This window comes from Hylobates moloch, unplaced genomic scaffold (genome assembly GCF_009828535.3).
Source record: "Hylobates moloch isolate HMO894 unplaced genomic scaffold, HMol_V3 SCAFFOLD_5, whole genome shotgun sequence".
NCBI classification, from domain to species: Eukaryota; Metazoa; Chordata; class Mammalia; order Primates; family Hylobatidae; genus Hylobates; species Hylobates moloch.
In genome coordinates, this window is record NW_026652280.1 from 83,122,229 (window position 1) to 83,136,596 (window position 14,368).

Here is a 14,368-nt window from a genome sequence, read left to right on the forward strand (position 1 = left end):
ACCATGTTGCCCAGGCTGGTCTTGAACTCCTCACCTCACGTGATCCACCTGTCTTGGCCTTCCAAAGTGCTGGGATTACAGATGTGAGCCTGTTTTTTTTTTGAGGCTCTTGCTATGTTGCCCTGCCTAAGCCTCCTAAGTAGCTGGTATGACTCACCCCCCGTGGCCTTTGTCAGCCTTCTTGTTGGGTAAGCACCTGCGTGGTGATTTACAGCCGCTGTCTTATTATTTTTCCTGTTTGTAGAAGAAGAAACTGAGGCACAGAGAGGGAAACTTGCCCACATGGCTGCAACGTTGGGCTCCCAACCTCAGTGGCTCTGCTTCCTCTGGGACCATAAAAGGGCCTCACCTTGAACCACTCTGGCTGACTGGTTCGAACGGCTCCCTGTCCACGCTCTTGGGGAGGCAGTGTCTCCCCACATCAGCACGTCCCCTCCCAGCAGTGGGGCTCCCCTGGTGGCCTCTTGTTGCACAGTGTTCTGAGGCCACTGTCTTTCTGGACGGTTTGGCTGCCCCCAGCGCTGACGGCTCCCTCCATCCAGCAGGCCCTCCCGTCTCCTTCGTGGGCTCTTGTTCCTCAGGCCGCTCCTCAAATGCCACTGGGGCTCTGTCTGCCCTCGCCTGAGCCCGGAGGAACCTCTCTCTGCTTCAAGCCCTGGCCTCTGAGCGGCCCTTGGCCCTCCGCCCCATCTTAGGCATCTCCCTGCTTTGCTGTGGTAAAGCCCTGCCTTCCAGCCTCCACGGCCAGCATTCAGCCCAGCCTCTGTGTGCCTCTCATGGAAGGATGTTGAGGAAGGAAGGAGGGCTGGGCCGAGTGATTGCCCGTGGTCCTGGGCATTCCTGGGGCAGTGGAGGGCACCAGGAGTGGACAGTCCTCAGAGTCAGCAGAGGTGGAAGGCAGGCAGCCTCTGGTGGGGCCATCCGCCAAGGCGCTTAGGATGAGTTGGCCGCTATTTAGGGTGCTGTAATATTCATGAAGGGAAGATTAGATATTTAAATTTATTCAGCAATAAATGCGTCTCAGTGGGGGAGCATTCCTCATGCTAAACAAACAAGCAGGCAGGGGCTAATTAATTATTTACAGGGACATGAGGAGGCCTGTGGCCCGGGGGACCAGGAGGGCAGCTGTGCCCCTGCTGAGGGCAGGGCACCCTAACCTGCAGGTCTGGACCTGCTCCTGGTCTCTCTCTGCTCCCCCATTCCCTCTACTACCCCAGGTGCTGGTTTGTGGTGTGCCTTCTTCGGGATTTCTCTTCTCAGAATTTCTAGCCGTGAGATTGCTGGTGGTTTGGGGCAAATTACTTAACCTGAGTCTCAGAGCTCTGGCCTCAAGACAGTGTTGCAGGCTGAGAGGGGTGGCTCATGCCTGTAATCTCAGCGCTTTGGGACGCTGAGGTGGGAGGGTCACTTGAGTTCTGGAGTTTGAAACCAGCCTGGACAACATAGTGAGACCCCCATCTCAAATAAAAGAAAAAAGAGTGGTGGGGAGCACTGAGATATACTGGGAGGTGTCAAGGGGGATGGGAGACCGAGGGCCAGGGGAGTTAAGCAACTTGTCCAAGGCCCCACAGTAAGAAAAGGAACAGACAGTAAGATCCACATTATTTATTTATTTAGTTAGTTAGTTTTTGAGAGTTTTTTGCTCGTTGCCCAGGCTGGAGTGCATTGGCGTGATCTCAGCTCACTGCAACCTCCACCTCCTGGGTTCAAGCAATTCTCCTGCCTCAGCCTCCTGAGTAGCTGGGATTACAGGCACGTGCCATGATGCCTGGCTAATTTTTGTATTTTTAGTAGAGATGGGGTTTTGCCATGTCGGCCAGGCTGGTCTTGAACTCCTGACCTCGTGATCCGCCCACCTTGGCCTCCCAAAGTGCTGGGATTATAGGCGTGAGCCACCGCGCCCGGCCAAGACCCACATTATTAACCCTCATCTTACAGAAGTAGTGATAGGTTCAGAGAGGCAAAGCCACTTTCCCAGAGCCACACAGCAAAGTGTAAGGCCTTGCCTGGGCAGCTCTCACCCCTGCCCCCCACCTTCCTAGACTCCTGTGGGCCCCAAGAGCACGGAGGTGAGCAGGAAGGGGGGCCTGGGCAAGGTTGTGAGGGTAAATGGGGCCTGGGCTGGCTGGGTCTCTGGCCTGCTGCCCTGTGACTGCAGCGTCTGGCTCTGCCTCTCAGGTGCCGAGTCTCATACCTCTCTGGCTCAACCTCACGCCTCTGAAATGAGCTTTCGGGGGCTGTATGGGAGAATTCCCTTTTTACAGATGGGAGGCTGAGGCTCAGCCACGGACTTCACAGGCAGGGGATTCCTTTGCCTTGTCATGCTCTTGGAGGCCTTGTACCCCAGGGACTGGCTGCACTGCCAGGGTGGAGATGCCCCTGAGAAGGCAGGCAGGGGGTGCTGGGGACAGAGGGCCTTGGGGAGGCAGAGGTGTGAGCTGGGGGTTGAGGGAAGGGTGTGTCTCCCCTCCAGCCCGGAAAGGACCAGGGGTCTGGGCTCCAGGGACCACTCCCGCCTGGACGGGCTGGGCACAGCCTGGAGGGCATTGGCAGTCGAGCCTCGGTGCAGCCCGTGCTGGTTTCCCTCTCCTGAGGAGGGCTACAGAAATACCAGATGCCAAGGCAGAAAGGGGCCAGGATCCCCAGGGAAATGGGGGAAACTGAGTCTCTGAGAGGGTACCAACTGCGTCAAGGGCAGACATCTGACCTGCTGCCCCAGGCTTCTAACCCTGCAGAGGGAAGGTTTAGCCACAAAGCCTGGATAAGTGACTTACCCAAGGGTCTTGCGCTCTCTTCTCTCCCAGCCCACTCCTCATGCTCCACCTCTGGCTTCTATTCAACTCCTAGGCCAAGACCTGAGCAATATCCCATTGCCGGAACCATCTTTGCTTCTGCTCACACCCTCCTGGTCGGCCATTCAATCAACAAACTCTAGCCAGCCCCGGCTCTGTGCTAGGCTTGGGCTCAGCCCAGTGGGGTGCAGAGCCCATCCTCACCAGGCCCCACCCTCTCGGTGCCAAGGCGGGTGGGTGCCCCAGGGAGAAGATGGATGGACAACAGTTCTGTGATGTGATCTGAAATTCATTACGGGGTGAGATCAGCTCCTTAAATGGGGATTTGAAAACATTAGGGCTTCATTATGTACACAACGGCAGTGCCTCATTCATCATGCAAAAATCACTCCCGTTATTAAAAATGCCTGTGGCAGCTGCATGCCGGGGCTTGGTGGCATCGTGCCTGCTGGGGGCAGAGCAGGAGCTCCACAGCCCTGCCTGGTCAAAGCTGTGGCCACGGGACAGGGGCCCAAGTCCCAGCACCCCTCTTACACAGGGGCCAGCTGCGGGGTGGGGCGGGAAGTGAGGTTCAGCTCCAGGGACTTAGTGCCTCAGTTTCTTCATCTGCAAAATGGAGATGCTAATGATGCCTCCCATAGGGCTGGGTGAGGGTGTATGAGATTCTGCAGGGAGAGGTTCAAAGGGCGCTGGTGGCCATGTCGTGAGTACTGAGAATGCCTGGCTGCCATTGGCACCATCATCATCAACTGGGGTCAGGCAGGGGTGGCAGGAAGGTCTGGGGGCCCTTCCTTGGGGAAGGGCACGTGCCACCTGTCATAAAACCTCCCATGGCTCCCAAGGGTACATGGAATAAAATCCTCAACTCTAACAAAGCTTTCAAGGACTCTCTGGGGCTCCCTGCAGCCTCCCTCTCAGATGAATTCACTACGTCCCGCACCCCTCCTACTGGTTCCAAACTCTGCCATTCAAAAAATGCGTACCAGGGCTGAGGGGCGGCGTGCCACGCGCCAGCCCTATGCAAGGGCCAGGAGTCCTGTGGCTGCAGTTCTAGGGATGGGACACGCAGCTCTAAGTTGTGGGCGTGGTGAAAAAGGAGAAGGGGAAAATGGAGCTGGACCCGAGGGAGGAGGGAGGGGCGGGCGCTGTTCAGAGGATGAGGTGGCCCCTCCGAGGAGGTGGCGTTTTGAGCAGAGCCCTGAGTAATGAGAAAGAAGCGGCTTTGGAAGGAGATGGGGAGGAGAGTCCGGGATGAGAGTCCGGGTGGAAAGCTCAGGAAGGGCAGAGCCCTGTGGCGGGAACAGGCCGGCGGATGAGGCTGGGAGGGAGCGCTGCCTCCACAGGACCTCCTGGGAGGTGTGAGGAATCGAGCAATTGGGAACTGATTCGAGCATGGTGGGAAGTTTCCAGCAGTGGAGAGATGTGTTCTGGTTCGGCCTCTGGGCCCTCTTCTGTTCCCTCTTCCTGGCACGCCCTTCCCTTCTATGCTGAAGCACAGCCCCCACCCCTGCCCTTTGCCCGACAGCCCCACGCCAGAGGGTCCCGGCACGCCCACCCTGCACACACAACACCCACCAGGGTGGGCACAGGGACAGGTGCGGGGACTGCCGAGCCCTTCGGGCTGCCTGCTGCTTCTGAGCTCAGCCCTGCTGGGGAGGGGAGGGCCGCACACATTCCTGCCTCCAGAGGGCCGAGGCTGGCCACAGGCCACGGAGCTCACGTTTATCTGTTCGCAGAGCAAGGCCACGGCTAATCGGAGCAGCCGGAGCTGAGCCTTTTCCTAGCGGCCGCGGGAAGCAATCACGGATTAGCAGCGGCCGGGCGATGGGAGATAGTGCCAGAGCAGGGCGCGGGGCGCTTTCGAGCCGGGCAGGAGTCGAGTGCTGAATACTTAGAGGCCTGGGCGAATCCTCCCGGGCCTGCGGGTCTACGAACAGAGAACCAGCCAGAGCCAGAGAGGAAGAACGACAGGAGAAGGGAGAGGGAGCCAGAGAGAGGCAAAGCGTGGAGGGAGAAATGGAGAAAACAAGAGAGAGAGGGAGGTGGCAAGAGAAAGACCTGAGGGAGAGAGGCAGGGTTGTGGGGGAGGGCGCTCGGCTGGCCTCCAGGGTCCCAGCATGTGTGTGAGGAGGGACGGGCCCTGGGTGGCGGCTTCTGAGCAGGTGAGGGAGTCTGCGGTGGAGCCTGGAGAGAGGCGCGAGGTCCCACGCACACACAGGCGCCTAGGGTTGGGGTGCGGGTGCGGGACAGGGAGTGTTGTCCACATGGCAGGCCTTCACTAAACACAGAAGTGGACAAGGTGTCGGAGGGGCTGCCCTGACATGGGAAGGCGAAACTAGGCAGGAGGGTTGCGGCAGGAGGGCAGAGGAGCGCTGGGGCCTGAGAGCAGCATGTGCAAAGGCCGGGTGCTAGGGGAAGACAGTGAGGGAAGCCCAGCCACCCTAGCTTCTCTTGGGCGGGAAGCAGCTGCTAGGCCCGGGTGTAGGAGACACACACATGGGCTTGCCCTGCCGGCGCAGGGTGCAGAGGTGCACAGGGCCGACGGCATGGGGGCAGGGGCAGCTGCACCCACACAGGCAGGCCCCGCTCCTGCAGTTTGAGTGGGGTCGCTGACCTCAGGAAGGCCCTGGACAGAATGTGGGGAGGGTGGGGATGGGGTTCCATCCTCTCCTGCCCGCCTGCCGGGGACCTGCCTGACTCCCTCCCACCCACCCTCGCACCCCAGGAGCTGACCCTTTGGGGCACTGGCCAGGCCGGAGTAGAGATGGCGGCCACGCAGCCAGAGGAAGGCGGCCCTGAATTAATCTGTCACTAAAGCTTGGCCGTGGCAGGCGCAGTCATGATTTAGATGAATAATTGAAACGCTCCGATACATTTATTATCCCTTTAGTGCAAAAGTGGCAGAGAAAGACGAGGGGTAATTGAAAAAGAGCGCACAAATCTCCCCGAGAAAGCTGGCTCCTTATCGCCGAGTAAACATTTCAGTCCTAATAAACAGGAGAGACACGCGTCAGGGCTCTGTCGATTCCCATCCTGATTTAGGACCTGCCTCCCTTCTTACCATACAATAGGGGAGTGTTTTAAAAAATGTTTTTATTGAGCCACTAAAAGCTTTCCAGGAGGGAGGTGGGAGAGAGGAGCGGGCCTGGCAGACACCAGGCCAAGGGTCTGTCGGGAAGGCTGGTGGCTGCCCCAAGCCCATCAAGCCTTCCTGAAGCAGACACAGGCCCTCTCCCTGGGGGACCCCTCCATCCTGCTCTACCTGCAGAACTCCTATTTAGCCTTTGGGACCCAAGTCAAGTGCTCCCTCTGCTGGGAAGCCTCCTACCAAACTGGGTCTCCCTGAAGGCAGAGCCAAGTCCTGAGTCCCAGCATTTGGCATTTGGCATAGCTCCCTCAACTCAGAGAGAGAGCCCCAGAGAAGAATGGGTAGTAGGGGAGTAGGAGGACTTCCCTGGGACTCACTGCATTGCCAGCACCATCTAGTTCGGCCCCAGGGCCTGGTGGGTGGGGGTCCAGGCCCAGAGTGAGGCAGGCACAGGAGTCCTGTGCCCTCCAGGTTAAGTCCCTTTAGCCCCAGCAACCCCTGGGGGCTCTCACTGCATTGGGGGTGCCCGGGAGACTCCCTGCTCTGCTCCCCTGAGACTGCAGCCCTCTCCTACTCTAAATCACCGCACATTTGCTCGGGCCCCAAAGCCCTGCAGGCCAGGCCCAGCCCCATCTTCTGAGCCCCTGTGGCGCCAGCCCCTCCTGGCAGGAACTCCATGCCACCACCCACACCAGGGTGTTGGCCAGGGAGTTGGCCTGGGTTTTGGTTGGTTGTTGCCCGGGGTATTGGTTGGGGTATTGGTTGGGGTGTTGGCTGGGGTGTTGGTTGGGGTGTTGGTTTGGGTGTTGCCTGGGGTGTTGGTTGGTGTGTTGGCTGGAGTGTTGGTTGGCATATTGGTTGGGGTGTTGCCCAGGGTGTTAGCTGGGGTGTTGGTTGGGGTGTTGGCTGGGTGTTGGCTGGGTGTTGGCTGGGGTGTTGGCTGGGTGTTGGCTGGCATGTTGGGGTGTTGGCTGGCATGTTGGTTGGGGTGTTGGTTGGAGTGTTGGCTGGTATGTTGTTTGGGGTGTTGGTTGGAGTGTTGGCTGACGTTGGCTGGTGGTTGGTTGGGATTTGGTGACATGTTGGTTGGGTGTGGTGGATTTGGATTTGTTGGATGTTTGTTGCTGGCATATTGGTTGGTGCAAGTTGGTTGGGGTGTTGGTTGGGATGTTGGCTGGCATGTTGGTTGGGGTGTTGGTTGGGGTGTTGGCTGGTGTGTTGGCTGGAGTGTTGGGGTGTTGGGGTGTTGGGGTGTTGGTTGGCATGTTGGTTGGGGTGTTTGCTGGTGTGTTGTTTGGGGTGTTGGCTGGAATGTTGGTTGGGGTGTTGGCTAGGATGCTGATTGGGGTGTTGGCCAGGGTGTTGCCTGCTGCCCCTCTCCATTGAGGGACTGGCAGGCTGGCAGTCCCCAGGGTGAGGTGATGGGATGGGGGTGCCAGACTGAGATCTGTGTCCCCAGCTCCCAGGGCACACAGAGGGTGCCACTCACTGCATCACAGATGTTAATTATTTACTTCAGAGCAGGAAGCTCTTCTAGGGTCTCAGAATCTCCCATAACCCTGCCCTCAGGGAGAGTCCATTCCGGTGGGGAGGCAGGTAATGAAGAACAAACACAAAACACAAGTAGGGAATCAGGGCTGCAGGACGAAGACATGGAGCAGGGGGGTGCATCAGGGTTTTGGGCAGAGTGGCCAGGGCAGGCAGGATGGCCCTTGTGCTTGTTCGAACAATGGGTGGCTGGTCATGGGAGGGGCGTGGGTAGAGGCCTGAACTCCTGTAGGAGGGATGTCTAGGGACTCCATGGGAAGATGGGTGTGTCTGGGCAGAGTCAGATGGGGTCTAACTTGGTCAGGTAGGGGATTAGGACTGGATGAACTCAAAGGATGGTGGGAGGAGCAGGGATATAGGGGAAGGCAGAGCACCTCCGGGGACCAGGCTGGGCTCCATTCCAGCCCCAGTCTCGTCCCTACCACAGCCCCCTCCCCACCACCTCCACTGTGTTCCAATCACATTAGCAGAATGACAGTCCCAACAAGTGCTGGCGGCGGCTCCATAAATCTCAGCCCACGTTAAAAGGTTGGACTCCAGGCCTACTTCCTCCAGGGGCACCCGCCTGGTCCATCTCTGCATCAGTCAGGTTGTGTGAGAGGCCTGTGCCAGCTGCTCCTCACCCCTAAATGCTGGAAGGGGAACCAGAGAGACCTCCACCGTACCTGTGAGTGGCCAGGGCAGGGCCCCTCCACTTCCTAGAGTGAGGTCACAGGCCATCTGTGAGCCACTCCTGGATTTGCCAAAACATCTTTGGTTTCCACCTGCTGCCCTTAGGTAAGCCCATTGCTTAATGTGTAGGGTCATCTCCACCTTTACCTGTAGTTCATTCATTCAATAAACTTTTTTTTTTCTTTGAGACAGGGTCTCGCTCTGTCACCCAAGCTGGAGTGCAGTGGTATGATCTTGGCTCACTGCAACCTCTGCCTATGGGGTTCAAGAAATTCTCCTGCCTCAGCCTCCTGAGTAGCTGGGATTACAGGTGTGTAACACCATGCCCAGCTAATTTTTGTATTTTTAGTAGAGACAGGGCTTCACCATGTTGGCTAGGCTGGTCTTGAACTCCTGACCTCATGATCTGCCCACCTCAGCCTCCCAAAGAATTGGAATTACAGGCATGAGCCACCACTTCCGGCCTTAATATTTATGTTTTTAGTAGAGATGGGGTTTCACCATGTTGGCCAGGCTGGTCTCAAACTCTTGACCTGAGGTGATCCACCCGCCTTGGCCTCCCAAAGTGCTGGGATTACAGGCATGAGCCACCATGCCCGGCCCCTTGTTCCTTGTGTTTTGAGACAGGGTCTAACTCTGTCACCCTGGCTGGAGTGCAGTGGCGCAATCATGGCTCACTGCAGCCTTAACTGCCCGGGCTCAAGTGATCCTCCTCCCTCAGCCTCCCAAGCTATGACTACAGGCACGCATGCTACCATGTTTGTTTGTTTGTTTGTTTTTGTAGAGATGGGGTCTTACTATGTTCCCTAGGCTGGTCTCAAATTCCTGGGCTCAAGCAATCCTGCCTCGGCCTCCCAAAGTGCTAGGAGTATAGGCTGGGATTACAAACATTTATTGAGCACTTATTTTAAGTGCCAGCCCCAGTTCTGGGTGCAGGAGATACAGTCTTTCATTTTCAGGGAGTAGAAGACAAGGAACACAATATATGAGTAAATTATATAGCACATTAGAAGGAGACAGGTGCTCAGAAAAATTAAAACCAGAGCAGGGTGGGGGCTGGGGGAGTTCCAGCATGGGGCAGGGGAGGCAGCTGCAATTTCAGCTAGGGGCCAGGGTGGCCCCCCCAAGAGATGGCATTCAAATCAAGGCTGTCGGAGTGAACGGAGCAGCCGCATGGACAACTGGAGCAAGGGCATTGCAGGCAGAAGGAACTGCCAGGGCAAAGGCCTGGAGTCAGGAGTGGGCGGCGCCTGTCCAGGGAGGCCAGGGTGGCCGGAGCAAAGTGGAGAGGGTGGCAGTGTGGAGGTGACTGTGAGAGGTGGCTGGGGACCTAACGGGCCATGCTAGGAACTTGGCCTAGGCCCTGAGTGAGACGAGAACCCTGGCAGGGTGGTGGGCAGAAGAGACTCAATGAGCTGACGTGGGACTGAAAGGCCCACCCACTTTGTGATCCTTTATCTTCCTGAACTGAATGGCTAAAGATCTCGCTCCTCACAGGCTCTCTGGGATCCTGGGCTATCTCCCATCTCCCCACCTCTTGGCTGGGCTCCAGCCATTCCTGTGTCAGAGCCTCCCTCTCCTCCACTTCCAGGCCTTTGCCTGCGCTGTTCCCTCTGCCCGGGACACCCTTCCCAGCACTCCTCACTGGGCTCACGCCTATGCGTCCCTCAGATTGCAGAGGAGGCACCACCTCCTTCTAGAAGCCTTCCTGATGCCCAAGCAGGGACAGGCACTCCTCATCAAGCTCCTACAGTGCCACTCCCACCCCCACGCCCACACCACAGATCACCCTGTGTCTTGGTGGTGCCCTCAACTGCACTGGGAGCTCAGGGGACAGGGACCAGGCCCATCTGTGCCCGGCAGTACCTGTCCTGGCACCCAGCTCAGGGCCCCGCACACAGGGGTGATGAATGAACGGAGGAAGGGCAGGGTGCCGTGGGTGGGACACACAGGTGTCAAGTCTGCAAAGTGTCCTCCAAAAGGACAGGCTTTGGAAGAGGGTCCTAGGTGGCCTGTTTTCAGCACCACAGTCCCTGGCAAAGCCCCTCATTCTGTGAGGCCTCTGGGGAGCTGTGACCTCCATGGGGACAGCTAGAGGAGAATGGGGAGGAGGGAAAACATCTCAGCCACAAACAGACCCCCATTCTGCATCCCGGCTGGTCACCGACAGCTCTTAACGCTGCTCTTATTTATTCCTGACCTTCATGCCCCTTTTATTTTTCCCCCTTTTAAAACCTGGCCTGGGCCCCGCCACCGCTGCCGTAAACACCAACCCCGGGATTTATCCGACGGCGCATTAACCCCTGGCCCCTGGCTCACCAATCATCCTGCTGCCTGTGCAGACAGCGGGCAGCCCGGCCAGCTGGGGGCTGAGGGACGGGGCTGAGGGGCTGGTGTGGTCTGCCCTAGGTGGGCTGGCCATGGAGACAGGTGCTGGGGGTACAGGGACACCCCTGCTTGGTACCTGTGACCTGGCCTGTATCCCTTGCGGCCAGGTCCACCCTGACCTCTAACCTCCTGCCTGCCTGGCCCTGCCAGAACCTCTGCTCCGTGGTGGTCGTTAACAATGGCAAACACAGACATCGCAGGGCTGAGAGCTGGCAGCTCTCTCCCTGACTTTCCGAGACCTGTCCTGGCTGCAGAGCCCGAGGTCCAAGGGTAGGGCAGAGATGATAATTTTGCCCTCACAGGTAGGGAAACTGAGGCCAAGAGGGACAGAGCTGCCCAAGGTCACAGGGAGATTAAGGTCAGGGCTGGGTTTTTTCCACCACACTTGTGGCCCCTGCCCAGTTACAGAGCAGGAGGCCTGCGTTCAGAGCAGTGGGGAGCTGGCCCAGGTTGCCTGGTGGTGAGGGTGCCAGGCCTGCCATCTAGGTCTCCAGCTCTGGGGAAGGGAGGCGCCCTGTGATGTCAGCGAGGAAGGTGGATGGCAGTGAGCTGGGCGCCGAGGGCGAGGGGCAGGGGAGGAGCAGACCCAGCAGGGGAGATGCCACACCCCACCCCCACCCCCACCCCCATCAAGACAGAAGTTCCACTCACCGCCACCGCCTCCAAGCAGGGAGCTGTTGGCTGCAAGAGAGAGGGAGACAAAGGCAGATCAGTGGGGAAGGGGCTGTGTCAGGAATATCAGCCTTGAGGGGAGGGTGAGGTCAAGATGGGAGTGGGCTGCCAGCTAGGTTTTCAGACTTGGGCACAGGGTCTTCCCAGCCCTCTGGGGTGGTGGTAGACAATGGTGAAGAGGGAGGAGGTTCTTCATGGGCCTGGGGTTTGTAGGGTGGTAGGGCTGGGGACACAGGAGAGCTATCAGAGCCTGCCTGCTCACCCGGATGCAGACACATGTGGGGGTCCAGAGAGGCAGATGGCTCCCGCCACGGCCCTTTCATTCCTTCACTGTTTTGCCCACAGTATCTCCTGAGGCTGGTCAGCGCCAGGCCTGGTGCAGGGATGTGGGGAGGAAAGGACAGGTCCCCGTCCCCAGGGCTCACAGCTTCCGGCAGGGCACAGCCTTGAAGTCACTAGGAAGCAAACTGCACCTTTGCAACCGGGCTAAGCGCTGCCCAGGGCCAGAGCTGGAGGACTGAGAACACGGAGCAGCGCTGGGGGCTGCAGAAGGGGGCGGGGGCAGGGGCAGGGGCGCCCAACTGTGAGAGGGACAAGGCGAGCCGGATAAGGGGCCTGGAGCACCGCCACTGGAGCCAAGGCCGGATCAACATCGGGGTGACTGGGGCCATGTGGCCTCGTGCCTCATTTTCCCCATGTGGGAGAATAGCCCCACCTCACCAGCTGGTGTGAAGGCCAGTGGAGGGGGGTCCTCAGCTCTGAGCCCCGCTGCAGGAAGACCTGGGTCCCTGTCCCCTCCTTGGGCTAGGGGTAGTGCTGCCAGGCAGAGCTGGACTGATGGACAGCTTTGTGGCTGCCACCTTCCTGCACAGCCCTGTCCATCTCAGTCTGTCCGACCGGCTGCCCCCCCCCCACTATGCAGCTGACATGGGGGCAAAGTGAGGCTGGCACCCCTCTCTGCTGGAATGCCAGAGCTGTGCATGCCAGTGCTGCCCCCAGCCTGGGCTCCAGCCTCCATCTGCAGCCTGCGTCCGTGGTAACTGCCAGAGCTCATCAGGGAAAGCAGCGGGCGAGGCCAGGCAGGTGCCGCCCAGGCCCAGATGCTGCCCAGGTGGGAGGCCAGCTGCGCCCGCCCCTCTGCTGAGGAGTCCTGGCTCCCAGACAGGGCCTTCAGCTCTGCACACAGCTTTGCTACCCACCCCATCTGCCCAGCCCATTGCAGCCCTTTCTGTAGAAAGGATGGGGGGACACACAGCTGAGCTGGGCCAGCCAGGCTGCAGGCCCAAGATGCCGTGAGGACGGCACGGACGCTGCTAAGTGGTGTCGGGCGGCTCTGAGTGGCTGGTCTCCCAGAGCTGACAGCTCTTCGCTTGGGGAATAATTAATTCCACAGCCCGAAAACCCAGGGCTGCAAGTTGCCGCGTTACTTGCGAGATTAATACAAGCAGCTAATTAAGATGGAGAGGCGAGGAGCGGCTGGGCGCTCCCAAAGCAGGGGTGGGGGCCGCGGGAAGTGAGGGGGAGGTGAGCTGAGTGGTGCCAGCGAGGCAGTGGGAGCATGAGCCGGAGCCGGAGCCAGAGCTGGAGGGAGAGCAGGAGCCGGACCACAACGGGGTGCCCAGGCTGGCCCAGGACAGGCTGCAGAAGGGTGGGCCCCTCAATGACTCTGGGTGGGGCCTGCACCCACAAATGCACATTTCTTTTTTTTTTTTTTTTTGAGATGGAGTCTGGCCCTGTGGCCCAGACTGGAGTGCAGTGGCAGCATCTCAGCTCACTGCAACCTCCACCTCCCAGGTTCAAGCGATTCTCCTGCCTCAGCCTCCTGAGTAGCTGGGACTACAGGCATGCGCCACCACACCTGGCTAATTTTTTGTATTTTTGGTAGAGACAGGTTTTCACCATGTTGAACTGGTCTCGAACTCCTGACCTCAAGTGATCCGCCCGCCATGGCCTCCCAAAGTGCTGGGATTACAGGTGTGAGCCACCGCGCCTGGGCACGAATGTACAGTTCTACTGACCAAGACTATTTGCTGGGTGTAGACTGGGTGCTGGGCACAGATGGGCCCATTTATTATCGTAACAAAGCCACAAGGGAGGTGCGATGGTTCCCATTTTGCAGAGAAGGAGACTGAGGCTTAGGGAGCTTGATTCATGGGGTGGCAGCAGCAGAATTGGAAGAGTCTGTCTGACTCCAAAGCCAAGCCACAAAGCCAGCTGACCCCAGGGACACTGTCTGAGGGTCGGTCAGAGGGACTGCCTTTTCCTGGCCAGGGGTGGGGCCTGCCTTCTCGAAACCAGGCAGAGCACCCCGCAAGCCCCAGATGCAGCCTCCACCCACTCCCCACCCCAGCAGGTCCAGCCGCAGAGGCGAGGGCTGGGCGTCTGGGCAGTGCGACCCCAGAGCCAGTGAGGGAGGAGGGGGCATCTCAGGTCTGGGTCCAGCTCCAGGCCCCTCGGCCTGGGCAGTCCTGGCAGCGGTTGGCAGCTGCCCTCCTTGGCCCCTCCCCACCTCCCCCCATCACCTCTCTCTCTTAATTAACACCAGCCACAAATGACCTGGCTCCTGCTCAAAGAGGGCGCCATGCCAAATAGGTTGGCAGCGAGCCTCGAAGGGGTGGTAGGGGAGGGGTGCTGACCTACCGTTCTGCGGGCCCCTGTGGGAAGGTGATGCCATCCCCCTGCCCACCTGGCACCCCCAAACTCCACTGTGTGTGGCCTGCACTGTGCCTGGCAAGGTGAGTGGGGTGAACTGACCTGACGCCAACCGGGCCAGAGCCTAAGGAGGGGGTGAGCTGGGGGCAGAGGGAAGACTTTGCTGGGTGGAGCTGGGGGAGGCCAGGCCAGGAGATGTGATTTGCCACAGGTGGGAGAGAGTGGCTGCGGCCCAGTGCTGGGGGCTCAGACTCAGATGCACAGAGGACCTGGTCCCAGGCCTGACCCACGCGCAGTAGGTGCCCCGGGAGGCCAGTCTACTGTGCCCCCTTCTCTAGCCCCCTGTGCCTGACATCCCACGGGTGGGGGCTCTGGGGGGCAGGTGGCCAATCTGATGGCTGGGACCCAGTTCCTCAGCTCCTCTTTTCCCTGGGTCCCCGTTCTGGCCCCTGGGCCTCGACACCCGGCCGCATGGTTTCCCCATAAAGCTGCCTCCAAGGCCCGAGAGCTGGGCCAGGCTGTGCAGAGGAATGGCCTGGAGGCTTGCAGAGAAGAG

General features: G+C 59.2%; 1 protein-coding gene across 5 annotated transcripts in view; it reads right to left on the bottom strand.

Moving 5' to 3' along the window:
* MACROD1 (mono-ADP ribosylhydrolase 1) overlaps nt 1-14,368 on the bottom strand; it is a 168,737-nt gene that overhangs the window by 4,851 nt on the left and 149,518 nt on the right. For 4 of the 5 annotated variants that reach the window (XM_032153204.2, XM_032153205.2, XM_032153200.2 and 1 more), the window contains exon 4: nt 11,140-11,169. The exons of the other annotated variant lie outside the window; for it this stretch is intronic. In XM_032153204.2, coding sequence (XP_032009095.1) covers nt 11,140-11,169 — 30 coding nt within the window. The remainder of the gene's footprint in view (nt 1-11,139; nt 11,170-14,368) is intronic. 5 annotated transcript variants of the gene reach the window in all.